General features: G+C 43.1%; 1 protein-coding gene across 2 annotated transcripts; it reads right to left on the bottom strand.

Moving 5' to 3' along the window:
- Positions 1 to 24,421, bottom strand: nr4a3 (nuclear receptor subfamily 4, group A, member 3). Of its 2 annotated transcripts, none has more exons than XM_055047804.1 (8): positions 24,001 to 24,421; positions 23,146 to 23,316; positions 17,591 to 18,426; positions 10,996 to 11,125; positions 9,708 to 9,871; positions 9,409 to 9,608; positions 4,973 to 5,151; positions 1 to 1,815 (listed from the first exon to the last, which is right to left on the bottom strand). In XM_055047804.1, the coding sequence occupies exons 1-8, from the start codon at positions 24,089 to 24,091 to the stop codon at positions 1,553 to 1,555; spliced, it is 2,034 nt and encodes a 677-aa protein (XP_054903779.1). In that variant the 5' UTR covers positions 24,092 to 24,421; the 3' UTR covers positions 1 to 1,552. The 2 variants fall into 2 exon arrangements, with proteins under 2 accessions (XP_054903779.1, XP_054903780.1); XM_055047805.1 differs by lacking the exon at positions 24,001 to 24,421 and adding an exon at positions 22,317 to 22,398 and having other exon boundaries at positions 23,146 to 23,312.

Below are 24,421 nucleotides of genomic sequence, written 5' to 3'. Positions count from 1 at the left end.
CTCAAACCAAAGAATACATTGAAAAAACAGCAAGTTGTTTTCTTTTTCATTTCTCTTCTTTTTAAGAAAAAAGAAAATGCACAAGTTGTACCACAATGTTTGAAAAAGCTAAAAACACTTCAAAATATTAGTTTTTATTTATATATATATACGTATATATATATATATTTATATTATATTTATATATCTATAATTTGCTTCGTTCCTTTTAAAACTGCTGCTGTGAGGGTGTGAGTGGGCGGTGGAGGCCTGGGGAGATCCCCGCGCAGCAAACGCAGCCGGAGCCGTTGTTTTGAAATGCGATGGCAGCTCTCGGCAGCTTGCACCACGATCCTGACCTCTCTCTCAGGCTCAGGGACTCCTGCGCAGCATCCACGACAGAAATGTAAAGAAACAAAAAAAAGAGCACAAACGTGGAATGTTTAACCCGCAACCCCCCCAAAAAACTCCTCTCTCCTCCCTCTGTCCCTCCTGGATCTGTCGAACGCCCCGCGGCCCGGGGGGCCCGGGCGTGTGTCTGCACTCGTAGCCCTTCCTTCTTTGTAAGTGCTTTACAAGCCAATCTGTGACCATGTGCAAACGCTCCTCCACATGTTCAACCCCAACCTGTGATTTTAAAATGAGATAATAATAGAAAACAAGAAAACAAACAAGCAAACAAACAAACAAAAAAAAAAAAAGACAGATGAGAGAGTTCAAGTCTGGGTGACTCAGTCATGGATCGTTTAGTGCACAGTTTGTCCTTTGCTGCGTAAAAAGCCACACGCAGAAACAAAGTCTTTGTATTAAAATAATTTAGAGTTTGAAATTAGACCTTCCCTCCTCCGTGTCTTCCTTTTTGTGGTGAAATTGCACTTTGTAATTAAGAGGCTGCCTCCTTCGCCACTTCCACGTGTTTATGAAATATTTGTATGTGTTTCTGCCCTTCATGTCTGACCTCTGACATTTCTCTACACTTCAGTATGAAAACACGACGCTTCCTCTTATCGACAGGCACAAACTTGAGTCTCACAGGGGCACGAACAGCTCAGCAAACCTTCTGCCCCACAGAGACTTGATCTTTTCTGAAAAGAAGAAGTTCTTGGACAGAATGAGCGAGGCCAAACACAGATTAAAACAGTACTCATAAACCCTTCTTCCTCTTTTTGTTTTTGCAAAAGTGAGCTGCCACCCAGATGGAGAAAGGACAGGAACAAGTCATTCTGATGTGCAACTCAGCTTCATCATCCTCCCCCACAAGACAAAGAGTGGAGGATCAAATAAAAGGTTGCAAAGCGTCTTTGAGTTATTGTCTATTTTTCTTTCTTTCTTTTTATTTTTTTTACAGAAGAAAAGCATTTTTGTTGGTTGTCCGTTTGGTTTTCCTCCCCCACACTGAGCGAGAAGCCTTGGATTTGCTCTCTCAGCTCTGCATCGGCCAGAACAGAGAATCTCTCTTTCTCTCTCTCTCTTTCTCTCTCTGTCTCTCTCTCCCCCTTTTGGGAGTCGTGGGGTCAAAAGGCCTGAACAGGAGGTTGACGTGGGTTTCTTTCACCGCGCTCAGCCCGAGTCCTCAGTAGGGCAGGGTGTCCAGGAATCTGTCGATTGACGGCGGCGGCGGTACGAGGTCCTCCAGCTTCAGGTAGAAGATCCGCTGCAGGCCCTGGGTCCTCTGCGAGCGGAGCTCTGCCCTCAGGCCCAGCACACGGCTCAGAGGAGGCGTGGTCTTGGTGGAGGAGGAGGACGCCCCGCAGCCCAGGTGGTCCCTGAGACAGCAGATGACTTTGTTCTGCAGCTCCTCCACGCGCTTGGAGTCCTTCAGACCCGGGACTTGATCTGCAGTAAGAAAACAGAAAACATTAGAGCTCCAATTTAAACCGCAGAAGCAAACTTTTTCAGTTTTTTGCCTGCAACTTGCAAATATTTTATTAGATTTTTCATGAAGATGCGTTGTTGTGATGCATGGTTTTCTAAGATCTTTTGGAAATAATAATCAACACACTAATAAAGATATGATACAGACATACAGAAAATATAATACAGAGGAAGCTTTATCTCATTAGGAAACTTTGAAGCTGTTTTGTACTGCAGATTTGTTTCGGTCAGGTCATTACCAACTTTTGCAGAAGAGATCAACCGCAGCATCTCGCAAAAGTATCCATTCCCTTGAGCGTCGCTGTTTTCTTTTTTTTCTTTTTTTTACCCGGGTTGAACCACAACGAGCCTCTACATCCAGCCTTTAACACCTACAGGCTTGCCATGCCTGTCACTCTCTCTATTTCCCATCAAGCATCTTCTGCAGAACAGTAAGTATTCCCGCATTATGAATACTACCCTGCTTCAATGTGGAGGCAGTTTGCTCGCTGTCAAAAAGTTTAGTTTTGGTCTCATTTTCCACATGTTTTTTGTGTCCTCCTGTGCCACACTTTCCAGATTTTTATTTGTAGATGGATGTTGAAAAGCATCTATATATTTTTTCCTCCTCATAATTTTGAACTACTCTCTGATGGTCCTTTACAAACAGCCATTTTTATTCCTAAAGTCACTTTCTGTTTCTGTAAAAGAGTTAAAATGGTACAAAGAAACTGTATTTTGAATGACAAAAACAAAACCCACACATGTATACATCAGAGCTCATTCAGGTAAAACAGCATTAGCCTCATTTTGTTTTATATTGAATTGTACCTCATTAGCCTGTATGGCTCATGTTCTTAACAGCTTTACGTTGTCTCATTCACTGCAGATCAATACGTCGTCTAATCTAATAAGCCTCCTCCACATTGTGTAGACAAACACACACACATGGTGACATGGCATAGAAAAATAGCACAAACATGGAAATAAACGCATGCTGCGCATTTACCGCTCATAAATATTTCAAATGAACGCATACAGATGCTCAAATAGGCCCTGCAGTTTGGCAATTTAAGACACAACAATGCTCAACAATTAGCTGATTATTTGGCCTTGTGAACAGCCAAATTCAATTAGGGATACACATAAACACACACACACGCACACGGGCTGCAGACTGCTGCCCATAGCAACTCCAGTGGCACTCGTATCAGACTTAATGTGACACTAACTCATTCTGCTGAGAACAGGGTGTCCACCCCCCCACCAACATACACACTCACACACACACACACACACACACACACACACACACACACACACACACACACACACACACACACACACACACACACACAAGACAGTGTATGCTGCGGGGAGGCTGCCTCTGAGACCAGTCTCACTTTGAGGTATCCATTATTGGAAGTGTATTTATTGTTTGTTTATGTGACCCTTTTGTTTGCAGTGTTTGCGGCTGCAGAGTTACTCCAGCCCTCCTTCCACTGTGCCTTTCAGACCTCTTGCACTCCTTTTTTCTCTCTTTATTTTGCTTCTCTGCTTTTCTCCCTGCTCTCTTTCCCCCATTCCTTGTTTCTCTCTGTGCGGCACTTCCTGGGGAGAAATCGATGAGGGCCCTTTCTGCACTGGCCACTCTGAAGCGGTCGATCGGCTGGTGGCCCCGGTGGCTCTGCCGCGGCCGTGCGCTGTGTGCTTTGCCGAGGTGGCGGAGTGCCACTGCGAGAGCCGCGGACGCCGTTCCAGAGCCTTGCCCCATGGCGGGCGGGTCGATGGAGAACAGAGTTAAGTGCTCCCCCAGAGAGAGAGAGAAGGAGTGAGGGAGGACGGGGTTGTAAGGTGGAGGTGGAGGGGGGGCTTTTACCCGCTGCACATTAATGTCTCACTGCAAAATTGAGCTTTAAAGAATAAAAACTCAGTATATAATTTCGCTGCATCGTTTGTTGAATGAAGCTACATTTCTAATGCATTCTGCAGACGGCACGACTGCTGCATCTTCCCGAAGTCCGCCCGTGGATAAAGTGTCGATTTTTCAGCCATGGCTACTGATTAAAGGGGCCAGGTGTGTGGCAGGTGCAGCAGGTGCTTCTGGGTATCGGGTTCTTGTTTCAAGCAGAGGTGCGTGACAAGACGCGCTGACGTGTGTCTCTGAACGTTCGTGTGACATCAACGGATGTAAAAAAAACCCCAAAAAACCCACAACCAAAGCTTCTAACAAATTGAAAAAAATATATTTAGATATACATATAAACAAGCACTTTCGTGGTGGATATAAAAAGATTTAGCACCCCTGTTTAAATGTCAGATGTTTTAGATTTAAAAAAAGGAAAACATTTAACCAGCCTAGTTTAACTGAAAAGCACAAATCTGTTCGCACAATGAATGTAAAATTAAAATGTATAATAAACTGGATTTATATGTGTAAAATAATTAATTACAGAACTTTGTGACTAAATTTCCACATAAAAGTTTATTATTTGGAAATCTATCAACATCCCACTTCTTAACTTGCAAATATTACTTTGGTAAAGTTCTCCATATCAATCAGATTTTGCCCAAAGTCTTTTTCAGCTGAACCCACAAGTTTACCATCAAGTCTATTTTGAAAAGTCTGTTTTGCTTTTTAATCGGATGTGTACTTGGACTCGCTGTGATGTAGAAAAATTTAACTCCTATTCATTATTCAACTTCATTTTAATTTCATTCACCAAGAGAAAAAGTCCAGTTCTGAAGAAAAGTATCCCCAGAGTATGATGTTGCCAGCACCATGCATGAAAATGAGGTTTATTTTATTTCTTGAACCCAAGTCTAGATGTCTTCTTAAAGAGAAAAAAAAAACTTCCCTCTCTCTAACTCCTACTTTTTACTCCAGACATATGGCAAATACAGATATTTTATGACACCTTTTATTATAGATTTATGTCCAGGTGAGTTTGTTTTGTAGGATTTGCTCTAGATAAACCTGATTTAAAGTGAGAAACTATTAAAAAATTATTTCTAAATGTCTTACTTGTTACATCACTAAATGTAATCTTCGAGATCCTGAGCGATTGATAGGAAGTTGTATGGATCAGGTAACTGTTTACGTATTTGTTCCTGCAGATGATTCGGGGGTTTTGGTTACCTGTGAGCAGAACGAGGGCAGACAGGCAAGCGAAGGCAGACGCATCGAGGTTGAGGGTCTGAAGGTGAGAAGAGAAATCCCGGATGGAGTCCAGCCACTCTCCAAACCCACGAAGGCACTGGAATCTGTGCAGCACCAAGCCGTTGCAGAACACCAGCTTGTCCTCCGACAGCATAGACCTGAGAGACAAAAAAAATATATAATAATTATTAAATTTTTCATAAAAATGCTGTATTTTTCTCTGATGCATTCAGACATACGAAGAAGGAAACAATTACACCAGCAAGCCAGAAACAAGACACACATCAAACAGAGGCATGAAGCTGATTAAGCTTGTGTGTTTTTTAAATTACAGCATTTAAAACCACTCTTGCATTTCCTTGTGGCAGGGTGGGGTGAAGGGTTAGGGCAGAGGCCTGCTCTGTGTATGTGTGTGTGCAGATAGGTAAACTGTTACAGCTTTAATGCTCCCAGGCTGTGGAGTGCAGTGGAAACACAAAGCTTTAATGAGGAAATGAAAAGGCCTCTCGGATGCATTTAACCATCAGTTACTCACGGCACACAACATCCCGCTTTTATTTTTTTTTAACTATCCAGCAGAGCAGGGAAAGGGGGGGAGCAGACAATGAATGACGCATAGGACAGATGGGAGGTTGGAGGAGAAAAAAAAAGAGCGAGAGGAAAACAAATAATTGTGCAGATAGAAAGAAAAAAAATGAGGATTAGGGAAAAGACCTGGAAGCCACTAATTACAGTCTATACAAACATTGGTTTAAAAGTTATGAGACTAAGAAGCAGCAACATTTGTGTCTAATTATCCTCACTACAGATTAAAAGATTTACCCCCTCAAAGTTTTAGCCCAATGCACATAATTCAGGCTTTTAAACATGCATTAAAAAAATGTTTTATCACTTTGCAAGCTTTGCAAAACATGGATGTATGGATTCAAGAAACAGCATGTGAAAAACAGTTTGCGTTGTTTCCAAACATTGTTTTTCTGTGTTAGCATTGCACTTTCACCCTTATCCCTCCACTCACTGTAATAATATTTTGTTTTTTTAATTCTTTTAAAACAGTGTGCATTTTCAACAAAAACTTGCAAGTCACCAAATAAATACAGGTATCAAGAGATGCGACGCGAGGAGCTTTCAGCTTGTTTTTGACTTCATCCCTTCTCACCATCTAGTCGAGATGAAAGATCTCAACAGGAAACTTCAATTAGAAACCTTGAGAGGAACCTTTGAAAAGCATTTCATAGCTTTCATTCCTCCTGGTGGTTTCTAAAATACAGAGTGCTCAGAAGGACTAACACCTGCTTTTGGATCATAATTAAGCACCGGCCAGTCATCAGGTTAAGCTGATGTTCTATAAAAGTTACTGCTTTTAAAATCACATTTTAAAAGTGATCCTGGAGAAGCGCAGCTTCACTTTGTACTCACTGCAATGAGCACAAAGTGACCCACTTCTCCCCCTTTCCAAATTGTTGCTGCACAACAATTTTCCTCATTTACAAGAAAAAACAAATTTGGCTGACAAATAAACAACAAAATAATCACGGCTTGTTAAAATCGTGTTGCGTTATTCAAAATTTACAAAATCGCAACTGGCTTTGCAATACCATGATGTGCAACATCACAGTTGCAAAAGGACTGACTGGATGCTGGGATGACATTTTAACTTTTAGAGTTTCATTCAAACTCTATATTCTAGGCTGTCCTTTATGTCCACAGCTAGTTTAAATCTTGGAGACCAAGCTGTTAAAGATCAGGGATGATCAATGTTGTAATTGCAACACCTGCTGCTCTAAAAGATAAAATATCCTGCACAATAAGATTTCTAAAACTAACCTGGATAAGTAATATATTTTTGTTCTTTTTTCCAAAAACTCCCAAAACTTGCTTGTCTGTTTTAAAACCAGACAAGCAAGTGACAAATGGAAACAAGCTAAGAATAATTCAAAGAAAATGAAGTCTGTTCTTCTTTCTGATCTGATTATTAAGTCGATGCCCCTCAGCTAAATGCTCAGCTTCATTTCATAACACCGCTTGGCCTTCGTCTGGTAGTGGCACATGATCAGCACTACACCGACGGGCTGGCAGACAAGCAGCCGGGCAGATGCACACTCACGCTCACGCCTACACACACACGTACACACACGTACACGCACGCAACGCCGCTGGATGTCTGCCACACATTCCACTCCCCCCTGACTACGCTGTCACCATGGTTATCAGCCAATAACCACAGAAACTGTTTGGTGACGGAGGGGATCACAGGGATGTGGATCTCACAAGAGCGAAGCAAATTTGCTCTGTGCACGCTGAACACACACACACACACACACACACACACACACACACCCACATGCACTCAGGGTTTAGACACACGCTTGTGAGTGCAGGAAAGCGTTTTGGTTCAGCACAGGGTCAAGCAGAGCTGAAGCGATGGGATCTCAGTGTAGCACGGAAAGTTAGACAGGGCCAGATTTGTGTGGTTTCCTCTATGTTGTGGGAGTTAGGTTGATAGGAACATGAGAAGCGCATGCATGGGTGTGTGCGTGCGTGTCTGTGTCCGCCCTTTGACGTGACTCAGAGTCACCCGTCCTGCTGGGACTGTGATGCCACCATCCATCCTCTTCCCACCCTGCACCTGGACCTCCATCGGGAGGAGAGAAACTTCGACATCGTCAGAGAGTCTGAGTAAGCGCTCCTGTGTTGCCTGACTGTGTTGGTCCTCTGCCCTAGACGACAGCTCAGACAAAAGGACGAGCTTGTAGCGCCATCTCCCCTCCTCCTCCCGTCCATAAATTTAACCAGCAGCATGCCTCGCAGGAGTGGACCGGTAACCCAGGATAACTGAGGCTGAGTCGGGCCGGGCCAGCAGTAAAGGCATGGCGTAGTGTTTCTGCGCGTTCTCTATCTTGCAAAGGTATTCTGCACCTTTTTTTCCACATTACAATCACAAATTTCTGTGTATTTTGTATTGATTTCACATGATAGGACAGCACTGGATTTGGGTGCACTTCTATTGTTCCCTCCTGTTGCAAAGTAGAACCAACTTTCACTGCAAGTACAGCTTGGGTTTAGGTCTGGGCTTTGACTGGGCCTTTCTAGCAGATGGATATTGTTTGATCTAAGCCACATGTGTCAAACTCAAAACGCTCCATAGCTTTTTATGTGGCCCTCATGGCTCTGGAGGGCCACATAAAAACACAACCTTCAAGATAAGAGCTGTGTGCTTGACTTTTATTCTGTTGAGAAAATCAAATCTGTTTTTATTTATATTCTGCAAAATTAACTCATTGTGAAAAGACACTTGTACAAGAAGTACTCATGAATTGCAGGTGAATCTAGAAAAGCATCCCTCCATCATGATGCTTCCATCGCAGTTTTTAAAGTTGGGATGTCTTTGGAGTGATTTGCAGTGTCACACTTCGTCCACACTCAATGTTCTGTTTATGCGTCAATTTTGGACTCTTCTGACCAAATCACTTTCTTCCCCACACTGCAAACCACAAAATCTTACCAAGTATTTGTTTCTAGTTTCCAGTTAAACTTGGTACATTTGAATTAAGAGAAAATTAGCTCAAAAGTGCTTTTGAGTTAATTTTTAAATAAATAATTTCTTAATATTGATGGAAAAGTTCTAGTTAAAAGTGAAATACGGTGGAACTATCACTTTTTAATAAATATGAAGGAATGATAGACCTAAAACAAGCTCCTGTCTTGTTGAAAAATAAGTTAGTTTTGTCTTATTTCGAGTGTCGTGATTTACTTGCACAAGAAACAAAACGAAAATACTAGTTTGCTATTTTGTTCTTTATTGCCATTCTTCAACAAAGCCAGATTTTCGCCCCCCTATAATTATCTTGTCAACAGGTCCTTCCACCTGAGCTGTGGATCTGTGCAGCTCCTCCAGCTACCTCTGCTAACCCTCCAAAAACTCATTGAAGTTTTTGGTTGTAATGTTACCAATGGTGGTAAAAAATTCCAGCGGTATGAGCCCTTGTACAAGACTCTTTGTGATCCAGCTCTTTCCTTTCAGTCAGCTGATCTCAACACGCATTTCCTCCCATAGCAACCCTCTCCAGCCTCTCAGCTGACCAGCGTTTCGATGGAATCAATGCTGTCAGTTCATAGCGTTTACACAGTTTTAGCCTGCAGAACACACACACACACGCGCGCACACAGGGCTCTCTGTGCGTCAGATATCAGACGAGCGGAGAGGAACTCTGTGGGCGTCGCCACTGTCATAGCTAAAGTCTCCATTCATAATTCGCTTCATATGGTGACTACTCAGCTGCACTCCTCCTACTCTGGAGATACACCAACACAGCGGCGCACCGGCTTTACAAGAACATTTGCTCACTATAATCCATTATGTTTATAAAATGATGAAAGATTTTTAAAATTAAAAACACATACATCTGTCTTACCTGTATGCAAGTCGCAGGACAAACAGCTCCAAAAAGGCTGAGTCTATGAGCAGGTTCTGATCGTCACGCTGGAGCTCAGTGAAGCCCGGCAGCCGCTCGGCCCAGCACCTGGTGGTCTCCATCGAGATTGTGAGCAGCCTGTAGAAGAGCTGGATGTGTTCCGCGTCTGAGGTGGAGGTCGGAGGGTCGGCGGCGCTGAACTGTTTGGGTGCAGGGAGAGGAAAGAAGTTGTAAAACAAGACCCAGCGCGAAACAGACTGAGCTTTTCGGTCCGATGGGGACAGCTGGGAGTGGGGTACCTGGCTGTAGTCAAGGTCTCGCGGTGTGCAGTGGGAGTAAGCCCTGAGCAGAGCAGAGAGCAGGCTGAGCGGGGGCGACGGAGGGGAAGCCTCTGTCTGCAGGGGGCTCTTTGGTTTGGAGGGCAGCCGTCCTCTGCGGCCCTTCAAGCTGTCAGTACGGACCACTGTGAAGCAAAGAAAGACGAGGAGAAAATTAGAATCTTTTTTTTTCCTCCAACTTAGTGACCCGAACTCATCAGGAGCTGTCCAGCGTTCCCACCTTTCCCACACAGCAGGCCAGCAGGTGGCAGCGGAGCTGCTCTGCTGGCACATGCATTAGTGTGGCAGGGGAACATGAGCGCTCTGGGTGTATTTGCATTGATGTGCTGTGTGTATGTGGGTGGGGGTATTACAGGACGTCTGAGACAGGTGAGAAACCTCAGGGGAACGAGGACAGTATGAGTGTCACACCGATTTTTCACATTAGAGAAACATAGCGCAAAGAAAAACAGAAAGGATGCATGATTCTGATGGCCAGACTTAACGCTGTTGTGGTTTATTTTGTAAGGTTGGATTTTGTCCACAGCGTGAATATGTGTGGTTTGGGTCATCACTGGCCTCCTGAACACCAGCAGGAGGGGAAAATCACAAAAATTGTTACATTGTTGGACATTTTTCACATTTTGTGACAATTTAAACACAAACTTTAATATATTTTCTAGGCATTTTATGTGTTCATTACAGTTCATTTATATCTTTTGTGAAGGCCTTGAAGGTTTAGTGAACAAACAGAATCACAGCTCAGGATGGAGAATCTGTCGCCACAACAACTATCAGTGGACCAGTTAAAACTGGACTTAAAGAAGAAAACCATGAGAAAACCACCATCTTTACCCTAACCTACTTTTCTTGCAACGGGTAAGGGAAGCTGATTAAATCAAAGCCTATACTGGTGAGAATGGCCTAGACAAAGTCCAGATCTAAATCCAATTGAGAATCTGGGAAAAGACTAAAAACGTATGCTCACAGATGCTTTCTGTCCATTATCCCGAAAAAACTAGCAGCTGCTGCAACAAAGCACTGACCCAGGAGGGGTAAATGCAAATGCATGCCACACTTTTCAGATTTTAAATAGTAATAAATCTCAATCCATTTATTTCCATTTTACAATCATGCACCACTTTGTTGGTCTACCACACAAAATCCCATTGAAACCCACCGACAACTGGGGAAAAGAAAGTTGTGAACACTTTAGAAATCAGGATGATGTTTTATGTGAGCAGTTTCTTTCATGTGGGATGCTCCTTACCTTCTTTCACCATGCCCACGCTTAGGCACTTCTGAAAGCGGCAATACTGGCAGCGGTTGCGCCTCCTTTTGTCCACAGGACAGTTCTTGCTGGCCAGACACACATACTTGGCGTTTTTCTGCACGGTGCGCTGGAATAACAATAAAAAAAAAAACAAGACATGCCGATGATCAGCCTCCAAACACAATCAGCACCTAATATTTGATTTGTTTAATTCAATTTTTCCTCCCCTATCGAAGAGCAGGAAGCAGAAGCTCGCAGGTCAGATTTTAATTACGCGCTGAAAGGCGACGGTGACATCAGTATAATTAGATCAAATTAATTTCCCAACAAGCGTCGCCTGCAGCAGGGACAATTTTATTACAGCCGGAGCCGACAATGGGGGGCCGGAGCGCGTGGCGTAAGGACCCAGGTCCCGCGAGAGGAGGCTGGGAGGGTGCGCGCGGGGAGGGGGTGGGGGGGAGTTTTTGTGTGTGTGTGGGGGGGGGGGCGGGGAGCGGGGAGTGGGGGGATCTGCGTCATCAGATTGTCCGTGAAGGCTCCCGGGTCAGCTCCTTTTCGGAGCAACGCGCATAGCTTCGCGCTTCTCTCAGTGGGCCCCGTGGGTGCCGTGTTCTCCTCTGCTGCGTGGCCCGCGCTGCTATCGCTGACCTTATTAAAATGAAAAGCAAAACCAGCCACATGGGAGAACCGAATGAACCCGGAGTTTTCATGAATCAAAGGCAATTTATAATATCTGAGAAGACAACAGGCATGCGCCAGCTTCTAATATCAGGAACAGGTGGCAGGTTCTGAGGTACGTGGCTCCCCGCCCAGGGTGCTTTTGTTTTACAGAGCGGCAGTTTTCTGAGGCTTATTTCATGTCCAGTGTGAGTATGTGTTCACAATTTGATAATAGTTATTGGAGACTATGCAGCAATACTTACAATGACGGGTAGGCTGATGTCACACCCTCTTAGCAGAGGTGCAAGTAATAGCAAAGTAGTTAAAAGTAGCTGGAAGGTTGGACATTCAGTCCTTTTTTTATTATTATTAGTTCAAACAAAGGATGGTGGAGGTGGAGTGAGAAAGCCAAGTTTACTGACTGTTTTTCCATTTAGATTTTTACAGAGCAGAGTGACAATTTGAAGCACTTTTGTTTAAAGTGCTCAGTAATTATTTGTTGGTGCAAACAAGCCACAAAGCAACATGAGATTGTTAACTTTCAGTAAAACCTTCAGGGGGGGATCTTTACAGAAGTCTTTGACACATGGGATTAAAACTCATTAAACTCCCTTTTGAGTTTTTCTTTCTTTCTTTTTTCTTTGGCCTGAGGTGCAGATATGATAGAGCAAAGAGGTTCCATTGAGAAAAAATAAAAAAATAAGGGCAGGATCAGACCAGCCCCGATCATCAGCATGCCCGACTGTGAAGAGCAGCCCTCGTTTCTAACCGAGAGCTTTAACTCTTTTCTTCATTCTGATGTTAAACGCACACATGTGTTTAGTACAGGCATCAAGCAATTACCAGAGACACTCAAAACATCCCCTGTGGTAATTCCTGACTTCACATGATCGCAGAGGCGCTTGTTAAGTGCAAATGCTTTTATTTGCAGACTGTTTACATTTTACACGTTGTCAAGCTGTGCCTCCAGAACAAGCCGTAAATTAAACAAACGGAACACACGGAAAGTGCCGCAGCCTCCCATTCTTCTCTCAAACGCCTCGAGAATGTATCAAAACAAATAAATCCAATTAGGAGACCCTCGCGCCACACATGCCCGCGTCCCCAGAGAGACCAATCACGCACCAATTACACCGGTGCGCTGCGCTGCGCGCGGCTGCGGAGCCGCGGCGCGTCCAAGGAGCCGCCGCGGCCGGATGAGAGCGGTCGCCATGGCACCGCGGCGGATCACGGTCTCAATGGCCGCTGACCTCGTGTGCGTCGGGGATGAGGTAGTTATGGCTATTAACGGAGCTTATAGGGAAATCAGCATCCGCTCAGTGAGGAGGAAGAGCGGCCGGGGTGACGCAGGAAGCCTCTGCGTGTCAACATGGGTTCACACCCCTAACAGGTTGCACCGCAGGGTCAGCGGGAAACGGTGGCGCCACCGAAACGGGTTTGGAGGTGGGGCTTGGGAGTGTCATGCGTTTTTATTGCATAAATATTTATTATTTTGGTACTCTTGCCTCAGTACATATACGTTTTGAGTTGCTTTGTTATTGTTAATAATAATAATAATAATAATAATAATAATAATAATAATAATAATAATAATAATAATAATAATAATAATAATAATAATAAAGTACTGAACGTCCAGCCTTCCAGCTACTATTAACTACTTTCCTGTTATTTCACCTCTGCTAAGAGGGTGTGACATCAGCGCATTTTGATTCATGTCTGTCACTCACTGAAACCTCCTGATCACTGAGGAGAAAGGCTGTGGGATGCACTCACAGTATTCCTGCTGCGGGAAATGACATCACTGAGATTCAGGGCTGCTCGACTTAAGATATGTGTGGATTTGATTTGTTTCCCTGCAGTGGATTGAGAGCAACAGGTTTAAAGAGGCGCCTTAAAGGCTGAGTTAAGTCTGGCTGTTTGACAATAAAGTCTGCAATGTTTGACTGCAAAGTTTAATGTATAAAACTTCGAAGAAAATCTTGAGTTTGTCGAAATCTCAATAAATTAACATCTTGTAACACAGGTCTGGTCTGTCTTTAACCTGTGATATGCGTTGCAGATCAGCATATCTGCAACGCATATCACCTTGTTTCCTATACTTGCAGGTTAATGCTCACCAGACCAGTAGGGGGCTCTCAAAAGCAGAATTTGTTTTGTTGTTTGTTTTCAACTTCATCAAGAATGAACAAACTTTTGAATTTCTTCCATAGTTTTCAACAGAGTAGGAAAAACACCACTTAGTTAAATTATTTAACATTTAAATTCCTGGGACAAGTTCACAACCTGTGACTGGCTTAACAGCAATGTTTGGTGGGAGGTAATTTATGCTGCTGCTTTAGTTTCATATTGCGTTTGAGTCACAATTTATGCACACTGCAGGTGTCAGACAATAAGTTTCTACAAGTACTTGAAAAAAGATGTAAATCCAAGCACAACTAATTAAACCTGCCTGCCAGTACAGACTGTGTAGTCTGCATTAAAGTGTTGTACAAATAAAGAAGAAAAGAGGAGAAAAAAAGTCCTCATTTTAGAGATTTAACCAATTTAACCAATTTGCTGCTTCTATCTTTAGATTTATTCAGTAAATATTCTCTAAGGTGAGTGACAAACTGTGAATGTGGGAAAAAAATTAGTCAGTTCACTAGTTAGAGAGTGTGCATGAAAACAAAGAGGGTGAATCTGTGGGGGCTCTTAACTGCCCTCACAAATCAAATTCTGGTCGAAGCCTCATTCAAGCTGGGGACGGCCCTGACTCTGTTTTCCATTTATGTGACCAAGAGGATGATGCCATGCAAACTGTAGGTTACATTCAATCTGCCATGTTTTACTCAAATTCCAACTAAGTTCTAGTGAATTCACACTCTGAACCTTTGTAGCCCCAAATCGTCTCTGGGAACTAAACGCGCTTCAAGCTGAAAACGGTTCAGGTGAAAAATCAACCTCTCAAATGAGCACAAATGTAAAAAAAAAACAGCACACTGTGGGTGTTGTGGGCCCTTGATGGAGCAAGCAGAGGCAGATTCTTGACATGTAACATATTTGGTTTAAATTAAAGCCCTGTAGGGACTTTTTTTTTTTTTGCCACTCTCAACTTAAATTCTTATTAGTGTCTTTGTGGATGAACAAACAACGTTGATCTAAACTTACAAAACAGCAGCTTATTCCTGTGCATGTTGACTAACTTGTATTTCGCATTAATGCATTTAAAAACACACTTTTACGCAGCTGCTTTGTCCCATTCGGCCACATAACTAGGTCTGACTAACTTGCTTTCCAAAAGATGGAACATGCAATTTCTGTGCAGGAAGCTCAGCTGATGAGCAGAGCAACACCGTTGTGCATAAAAACATATTTTTAATGCGCTGCTCCTTGCAACAAAATGCGTTACAAAAACAGGTGAGATGGAGTCAAATTTTAAAAACACAAGCTGAATAGATTCACTTCATTACTGAAAACACACACACACACACACACACACACACCCATACACACCCACACATACACACACAGTGAATGGCACACATTATTCAGCCAAAAATAATAGAATGAGGGACAGAAAAAGTTGCTTAACATCTGAAATTAATTCATGAGGAAATGTGCTCCGAATTGCATTAATAAACTAGCAATAATTTACAGCTTGCCTGCTCTGTGGATTAATGTGTCATAACTACTCGGAGATAATTAAATATAATCAGGGAAGTATTTCAGGGTACAATAAAACCATCACGATAATGGAGGTAATGTGCATAAAAATATGTAAAAAAAAATACATGTATATATACACACACACACACACACACACACACACACACACACACACACACACACACACACACACACACAATATATATATATATATATATATATATAATATATATATATATATATATATATATAAATAAAATGTATTATATATACATTATATCACAATATGAAAACCTCCTGTTTTTCTTGCATATGAAGAAAAACAGGAGGTTTTTCTTATTAGTGCTACAACCTAGAGTCAAAGTGAACAAAGGAATTTTAACATATATGTTTCTCTTTAAATGTGGTTGCATGCATGTCGCTTGCACATGTTTGCATCTGCATGTGTGTGTGTAGAGGAAGCACAGCGAACGTAGACAGACTCTGTGGGTGCTGAGTTCTTTAACAAGCACACACACACACACACACGCATGCATGCACGCACACAGACACCGACACAAACCCTGCAGCCTGCTGCCGTCAGACACTGTTTTCATTAATTACTAAATAAAAACAAATTGTCAACCTAATTGAAAAGAAGGATAATTCATTTCCACCTACCAGAGGCATTATTCAATTACCTCTGCACCCTCTGTCTTGCTGCCACTTCATTTTTGCTCCTGCAGAAAGCCCTAACAAAGTGTGCTGGGATTTTTTTAATGCAGAGATATATAAATTAAAAATACATATAATGCAAAAGAATTACACTACCTGAATTTAATGTCTTTCTACTTGGAGCTCTTGTGCCACTCACTTATTTAAAGAAAACCCACCTCGCAACTAATAGAAAAATGTAAAGGTCTGGTGCATTTTTATCACTTGCGCGTTGGACTTGAAACCGTATCTTGCATTAGCACGTGTGCGGTGATTTGTGATGTCTGGCAGCCAGAGCGAAACGCGCACGACTGAATCATTTGCGGAGCCCGAATTTCAACCTGACTCATGTTGGACGTGGTATTGTGTCAGTGAAATGTGGTCAATTTCACTGCTGCAATCCTGACAAGCAGAAAGGAAACTTTGATTTCAAGTAGGAGACCTTTTTCCACTGCACACTCGCTGCGCTGTGTTGCAGACAGAGAATAAGGGCTGTTATCATCCTGTGTTCTCAAATAAGACAAGCCACCACACACTCCTGGGGAAATGCAGACACTTTGCCCACTTGGTTGCTGGGAGAGATGACCCCCTGTGGGTGTGCTGAGCTTTCACTATGACTGTGAGGATGATTTAGAGAGCGGAGAGGAAGGTGTGAGAGTGGGAGCAAGGCAAGAGCAAGAAAATAGTTTCAAGAGAAACACGTCAGTTTGATGTAAGTTTGGAGGAGGTGACTGTGCGCGTTTGGTGGGATGGGGTCAAAGACGATGGCAACAGGAGAGGATAATGAGAAAGAGAACAATTCAAAACACAGAAAAGCTAAGGTGATCAGAGATTTTCTGTAGCGTTATCCCTACATTTAAAGTAATATTTTTGATATATGCTGCTTCTTCCCCTCTTGTTGTTACACACTGCCTGTCAGCTGGCTGCAAGACAGCTGCTGCACTTTTGCTTTTCTTGAAAAAAAAAAAAAACATCAACAAACTAATTTCTTTGAAAAAATACCCAATTTTTAAAAACAATTAGTGCAATAACAATTGAGGCAACTCCATCGATGGCTTTTAGGAAGGTAAATCAGTGGATTTAGTTAGCTTTGTGTAAAATGTGCAAAAAGAAGGACATAAAAGAAACAAGGCAAGGTCAAATATGTTCATACTTCTTCTTATCTCCTTTTCACACAAATAGTTACCTAAATACATATCATTGTAATGTGAATATGTTTGAAATAAATAACTAAATTAACTAACTTGCTGCTGCATGGTGCCAGTCAAAAACTCTGGTTTTTATATTAGCTTTTAATACCATCTGAGACTTTAATGGATTTTTAATGTATCTTTATCACAGCTTTTAATTTGGGCTTATTGTTTTGTTATTTATCTATTTTATCACAGCAGTGACTCACTTCGGCTGTTTTTACATGTTCTTTATAAATAAACCAAGCAGTAATGCTTGGTTTATTTATGTCTGTGTGATTGAGGGCTTACAGATAGGACATATATGTCCCACATCCATGACATGCAGCAGTGAAATTGACCACATTTCACTCCCACACTGTTGACTCACAGGTTGTATTTAAAAACTTTAGAGTTTTTACCTTGAAGAAGCCCTTGCAGCCCTCGCAGGTGCGTACGCCGTAGTGCTGGCATGCTGCGTTGTCCCCACACACCGCGCAGGTCCCCTCCCCCTGTGGACCCCGAGGGGGCGGCGAGGGCAGGCTGTCCCCTAGCAGGGGGCCACATGGTCCCAGAGCCAGAGAGCGGAAGGCGAGGCTGCTGCCCCCAGCCCCGCGGTGCAGCTGGTACATGGGTTGCTCCAGATGCTGGCCGTGCGGGTGGGACACTGACGAAGAAGATGAGGACGAAGAGGATGAGGTGCGAACTAGCCCCCCTCCGAGGCTCTCGTAGCCGCCAACGCTGCCGCCGCTGTGAGGCGGAGAGTGCTGGTAAAAGTGCGAAAAGCGAGGGGACTTGAGGGGTCCCGACTCGAGGCCCGACCCCATGGAGTGAGGGTGAGACTGTGGGCCCAAGGAGTGTTCATCCCACATGAAGGAGGTCCCAGGCTGCTGTGTCATGGATGGGGTGGTGGGGGTGGATGGAGGGGACTGCTTAAAGTACATGGTGGTGGAGGTCATGGCCTCCATGGGCGGGGCAGTTGGGTAACTGTCCTCCTCCTTCTTAATGGTAGGCCTGTGGGGGGGCATCTGGTAGAGGCAGGAGGACTTGGGCTCGTAGCTGCCCTCCACAAAGACGTTGAAGCTCGGGAGGGAGGTGGTGGCAGCAGCAGAGATCTCACCCCCACCCAGGTCCAGCTTGGTGTAGTCCGGGGTCATAAGGTCAGAACTGTAGCTGTCACCCTGGTAGCCAAAGGACTGGCCGGAGTAAGCAGAGCCTGGAGGGGCCGGCCCGTACTGAGCCTGCACACAGGGCATGTCTGCGGGGGGGCAAAGGGCATACAGACAGGTTAGAGCTACATGATACAACTCAGTCACGGGATTTTTATTCAAAAAGCATATTATTGGGTTAGTGGAGTACAGTAGAAGCCTATAGCAACAATTGTTAAATAGATATGCAACATAGGGGTGGGATTTTGAGACAGATGCTACAATAAGTCTAGAGGAAAGAGCAGAATCTATTAGAGGCTCGTGCACATCAGCCTACCAGTCAAACAATGACTGAAAAAAACTTCTGCACAGCTCTATTGGAACAGGCAGTTTTTAACTGGATGCACCTTTTCCCTGCCTACATCCTGCCACGCAGTGTCATTCATTTCATGTCATGCTTTTACACGCCTTGCACTTGTGTTGAACAATTATTCAGCAGGAATATGTGAAGCCCCAATAGGCGCAACTTCAAACCTAAGTGATTTGATCCACGCGGTTAGTCAAGTAAGGAAGGGGGAAGAAGCAGCTAGATTCAGATCCAGTTATTTGTGTGTGTGTGTGGGGTGTGTGTGTGTGTGTTTTGTAGGTTGGGTGAGCACACTCTGGTTAGTCAGATGGCAAAGCAGATGAGATAACATTAAATAATAATGGAACCCTATGGTGGTGTTGGAGAAGTCCCACATACACATTCACACACATGGATACACTGATAAACACAGACAAAAACAGATATTTGCCCTAACTGAGGCAGACGCCAGCCGGCAGGTCTTGAGTTATCCTCTGATTTAATTCAGCTGCTGTCACAAAAACAGGCCACCTTTTGAACTTGGGTTGGCCATCACATTTATCACTGCCACTCTGGCTGTGCGATTCTGTTGACATTGATATCTATTGATATTAGAGTTACTGCCATCACTATCTACAATAACTCTTTAAAGAATTTGAACATTCAATTTACCTTTGAGATCGATAAAGGATTTTTGAATTGAATTAAAATGAATAGCACGCATGTTGCGCTGTTCAGCCTGGGAAATGTACAAACTCTGAAATGAAATGTTAAATGTTCAATTTTTGTATATAAGAAAATAACCAATAAAAAAAACTCGCTAAAAAAATGATTTCAGTTTATTTCACAACAAATATTGTCTCGAGGCACATCCACAAAAAAAAAAAAAAGAAAAGAAAAATTAATTTCAATTAAATCACATAATCCAGTTGATTCTAGGTGCATCAAGTTCAGCTCGTGATTCAAATAAGTAGTTTTTGTACTCTGATGTCAAATTTTCCACGTTTCTAGTTGGAAGTACAGAAAGAACTCAAAATCTCTCTAATTTACCCAACTGGGAAACCTCAGTGCTCACTGACTCGTAGCATGTCTCATATGACTGAGCGTAAAATGGAAAGTATACACCATGTATCTCATTCAGCCAGTGGCACAAGGAGAGCTGAGAAACATTCTTGTGAACACGTTCCTTTTGTTTGTGAACAGATCTGGAGAAAAACACTATTTGTTGTCTGACATTGCGAATGCTAGTGTGAAATTCCTGCTGGCAAAGCTGGAGGCTGTAAGGGAAGCCATCCAATATGGCTGCCATACTTATTAAAATATAGTCTTTTTTTTTAATGAGCTCTTATGACTGTTTGGACGCTGTTAAACCAGTGGCACACTTTAGCAGGCCACTGAGCATCTATTTGCAGACATGTTTCTTTATCTGCTGTTGTCTTGTGCTGCTGGCACAGAATCTGTTTGCAAACCTGACGTGACGTGATTCTCCGATCTTAAAACAAATGGAAAGCGACACGAGGACGCGCTCAGCTCGGGGGTGACGTCATTTCCAGGTCCCAAAGCGCAGCTTTTGCTTTCAGTCCTGGAATGTGGAATCTGTTCTGGTGGGTTTAAATAAAGGCGCCGCCATCAAATCAGTGTCAGCTATTTAACTCCACTGCTCAGACACTGAATAATTCGGAATATTCACACAAATCGCATTGTCTTCTTTCCATAAATAATGTAAAAAATTAGGAAATAATTTTTCTTCTTTACTTTTTATTTCAAACTAAGGCTCTCCAAGGACGCCTGTGGAACTGATTCCCACTAACTCCTCTGTTGTGCGAAAGGAAAAACTGAGACGGCCAACCCCGATCGACCCCCTTTTTTTCTTCTTTTTTTTTTTTTTTTTTTTTTTTTTTAATCAAAAGACGTAGTATTCAGAGTTCATTTTCCGTCCTGTCGGGACTGAATGCCAGCTCAGCCGGAGGCTTGTTGCGTTCGCTCCTTTTGTCAACACATCGGCTGCTCCCAATTGACGCCCAGCGCGCACGGACGCACGCACTCTGCCGTAATCACCACGGTTCCCCGCGCGTCACTCTTCCACCCAGTCAGGCGCGGGACACGCAGGTCCGAGGGCGCTAAACCAACCCCCCATCTCCTCCCCACCTCTTCCAGTCCGTCCGAGCGGCATCCTTACTCCGACTCGGTCTGGGGAATTAAAGCCAATTAACTTCATTTGCAGCAAAAACTGAAAGTCCGGTAACTCCATAAAAACAACAACAACAACAACAACAACAACAACAACAACAACAACAACAACAACAACAAAACACTGTTTCTTCTCATCAGGTGGCTGCAGACTTCGCCAGAAAGTAATAATAAGACAATCTGAAAGCCGCCTGAGTGTTTAAATTTGCGGTCGTAAAAGCTCATATAAACCGCTGACGACAGACAGACTGACAGACAGACAGACAGACAGACAGACAGACAGACAGACAGACAGACTGATTGATTTAGAGGCTCTGGCGCAATTAAAATGTACCTGAAGGGTTCTGCCTGAAAGACGGATATAAAGGATTAATTAAGAAAGATCCATACATGTATTTATTTACTCTGCGTTTTATATTAAAAATAAGAATTTGAATATTTAGCAGGATTTTACATTTCTTTTTAAAACTTTTTTTTTATCTCAAGTTATTTAAGTATCTACACACAAAGCGCTAAGGCAAGCCTATAAACCAATATAACAGGCTTTTATATATACATATATATCCAGGATATGAGTCAAGCTCTATGCCTACGTGTCCCTGACGTCATCGTTTTTTTTTCTTCTACGCCACGAGTGACCATCTCTCCAACCCACGTGGAAAACCACGCTTTGAGCAATAAGGGCGTCACGGGGCCTTTCGGTGCAAAACCTACAAAGTTTTATTTCTCTCTGCTGCATCAGAGGAAGAGTGAGGGGCGGTAAAGTCTGAGGCTGTGCTGTGTCAGTAGGTCAAACCCCAGATAAGTGGTGTGAGTGCAAGTGTGTGTGAAAGACTCCCAGCACCTGCCATGTCCTGACACACCTTGCAGCAGCTCATTAGGCTGTCAGGAGTGTTTAAGTTGAAAGGTTTTGTCGAGCTGACTTTGCCTCAGGTGAGCTCCAGAAGAAGTGAGAAATATTAAAGATGAAACATTTTCACGTTTGTCTCTGTGAGTCATATTAGTAGCTAATGCTTTGGAGGAGCATTGATTATTATTATTATTGTTGTTGTTATTATTATTGTTATTTCTTTTCAAATAAAGGCATGCACCCACATTTTTCTTTTCTCCACCATTGACGTTCAGGATGTCTGTGTGAGCTCATTGTGATAATAACACGGTTCTCCTCATCCTGAGCAGAACCTGTAGAACCACTTCTGTCAAAACTCAACCCTCACCAACACACACCCAGCTTCACAGACTGAGATCCTCCTCCAGACACATGAGATTTTTTTTCATAGGTGAAATTTAGATTTTCTGTAGACTTCATCAAATCTCCCTCCACTTCATAAAATACACCCGTGTGCGTGTGTGTGTGTGTGTGTGTGTGCGTGTGCATATGCAAGCAAAAGGACAGACAACCCAAGCAGAATCAGACAAAAGGGGGTGCAGCGTACAGTGAGGCAAAGGGAAACAGTCTCTAACCTCGAGATGTGCATTTCAACTGGACAAACTGCAGCTGTTCCAATAACTGAGCGCGCCTGTTCATTGTCAGAATGCCATAGATCTAACAAATAAAAACATGAAGTTGCACACATCAATTAGAAAGCATTTTTTTCTTCTTCTTCTTCTTAATACTGTCAAATAAATAAAACAAAATCAAATTCAGAGGCCTCTTTACACACACGGAGAATAAAGTTATAGATGTGTTGTGAAAATACACAAAAGCAGACAGACGCATTTACATGACAAGCCTTCAGTTTGAGGGGCTCATTGTAAAGTGCTGAAACGAGAGTGTGTGAGGTTCTCAAAAGAATACTGAAACACACCACAGAGCACCAATGTCTCATCTTAATGACTGAAATGTCACTGACAGCAATCCTCCAACGCACACACACACACACACACACACACACACACACACACACACACACACACACACACACACACACACACACACACACACACACACACACACACACAAATCTTACAACTCTTAATTCTTTATTTGAAGGGGGGAAAAAACCAGGAGAATTTACTCAAGTCGTGTTTGATTAAATTCAGATTTAAATTATGATAAAGCTTCTGAAATGTGAAATTCACTATATCTGCCATCAAACACACCGCAAAAAAGGGCGCAGGGAGAGCTGTCACTGCAGAAAGCATCAACTGAAAGAGAGAAAGAAAGAAAAAGAAAGAGAAAGACAGAGAGAAAGACAGAGAGAAAGGAAGAAAAGAAAGAGAAAGAGAGAGAGAGAGAAAGGAAGGAGGATAAAGAGAGAAATAGAAAGAAAGACGAGTCCAAGTCTTGTACCTGGTGAAAGAGCTTCGCGCTGAATGGTGCTGGGTGTCCGGGGTTTAGGGGTGTCGTGGCTGCGGCCGGGGCAAGGCTGCTGGAGCGGGGAGGACTCGGCGGACGTGGCACAGGAGGGATCCGAAAGCCGGGGCTCCGAGCTCGGCTGGGCGCGCTCTTCCGAACCTGTGCCTGCAGGACCACATGTGTGGGTTAGAAGAAGGGAACTGAAAGAAAAGGTGGGTGATGAGTCCCCTGTGCAAGCAGCGATCAACAAAATCCAAACACACACATACAAACAAGGATTGATACTATTATTGCCACAATTTTTGTAAACTTGCAAAAGTCTGTTTAGCAAATTCCAAGAACCCAATTAACTCTCTTAAAATGTAAACTGGGAAAATCTGCATATCAAAAACTATAATAAAAAAAAATCAACTCAGTTAATCGTTGATTACGAAATTATTTTTGAAAAATCAATTCCAGCAGATAAAGTGCAACAAATCACCTAAAAAGACGCGGAGAGACATAATAGAGCATGAAAGGAGCTGCAAGGTAATAAAACAATAAATTACAACCGGAATAAATGGAAATCCTCTTGGATGTGATGGCAGACAAATATTCACATCCCATTATCAAACACTGATTGATTTTAAGACTAAAATCTATGCTGCAAAGTAAATATTAGGAACCACAACTAAGGTCTATCGGCTCATTTCAGAAGTTGCACTTACGTGGGCGACAGGTTTCATTCTAACGCACAAAAAAAGAAGAAGAAAAAAAAAGAGCCCTCAAGAGTTATTATAAGATAACCAGAATGTGCGCACCAAAGAATTAATTCAACAAGAATAAGTTGTAAAAGGAACATCTACACACCTATACAGGTGAATATTTTTAAAAACAGCGCGTCCGGGCCATCAGTTCTGCTGCCTCTGATCTCGGCTGTACCGGTCCGCTCAAGGTTCATCCAGAGCGGCAGACTTAATAAACTGGAAGCGCTGGGAGAGTCGGACCTGAAACCTTCTCAACCAGCGGGGCTCCTGTGTGCTGTGCGCCTCCAGCTCCCTGTCAACTGCAAGAGGACGCTCGGATGCCGGCGGATTTCAAGACCCAGAGCGCCCCCTTTCTGTCAAACACTGTCCTGTATGCACTGTCCTGTCTCTCTCTCTCTCTCTCTCTCTCTCTCTCTCTCTCTCTCTCTCTCTCTCTCTCTCTCTCTCTCTCTCTCTCTCTGTCTCTCTCTCCACAAGCAGAGGAAATCAGTGGCACGGTTTAAGTTGTAAGACCACTTACTGTC

Source organism: Poeciliopsis prolifica, unplaced genomic scaffold (assembly GCF_027474105.1).
Source record: "Poeciliopsis prolifica strain line A6 unplaced genomic scaffold, Auburn_PproV2 SCAFFOLD026, whole genome shotgun sequence".
Lineage (NCBI taxonomy): Eukaryota > Metazoa > Chordata > Actinopteri > Cyprinodontiformes > Poeciliidae > Poeciliopsis > Poeciliopsis prolifica.
The sequence above is the reverse complement of the archived record's forward strand: the minus strand, read 5'-3'. Positions and strand labels throughout refer to the sequence as shown.

Coding starts and splice junctions, on each gene's coding strand:
- nr4a3 (XM_055047804.1), bottom strand. CDS start 24,091: ATGAACCTTGAGCGGACCGGTACAGCCGAGATCAGAGGCAGCAGAACT. Junction 18,427..23,145: donor GCGCGAAGCTCTTTCACCAG/GTACAAGACTTG, acceptor GCCCCCCCGCAG/ACATGCCCTGTGTGCAGGCT. Junction 9,872..10,995: donor CGTGGGCATGGTGAAAGAAG/GTAAGGAGCATC, acceptor TTTGCTTCACAG/TGGTCCGTACTGACAGCTTG.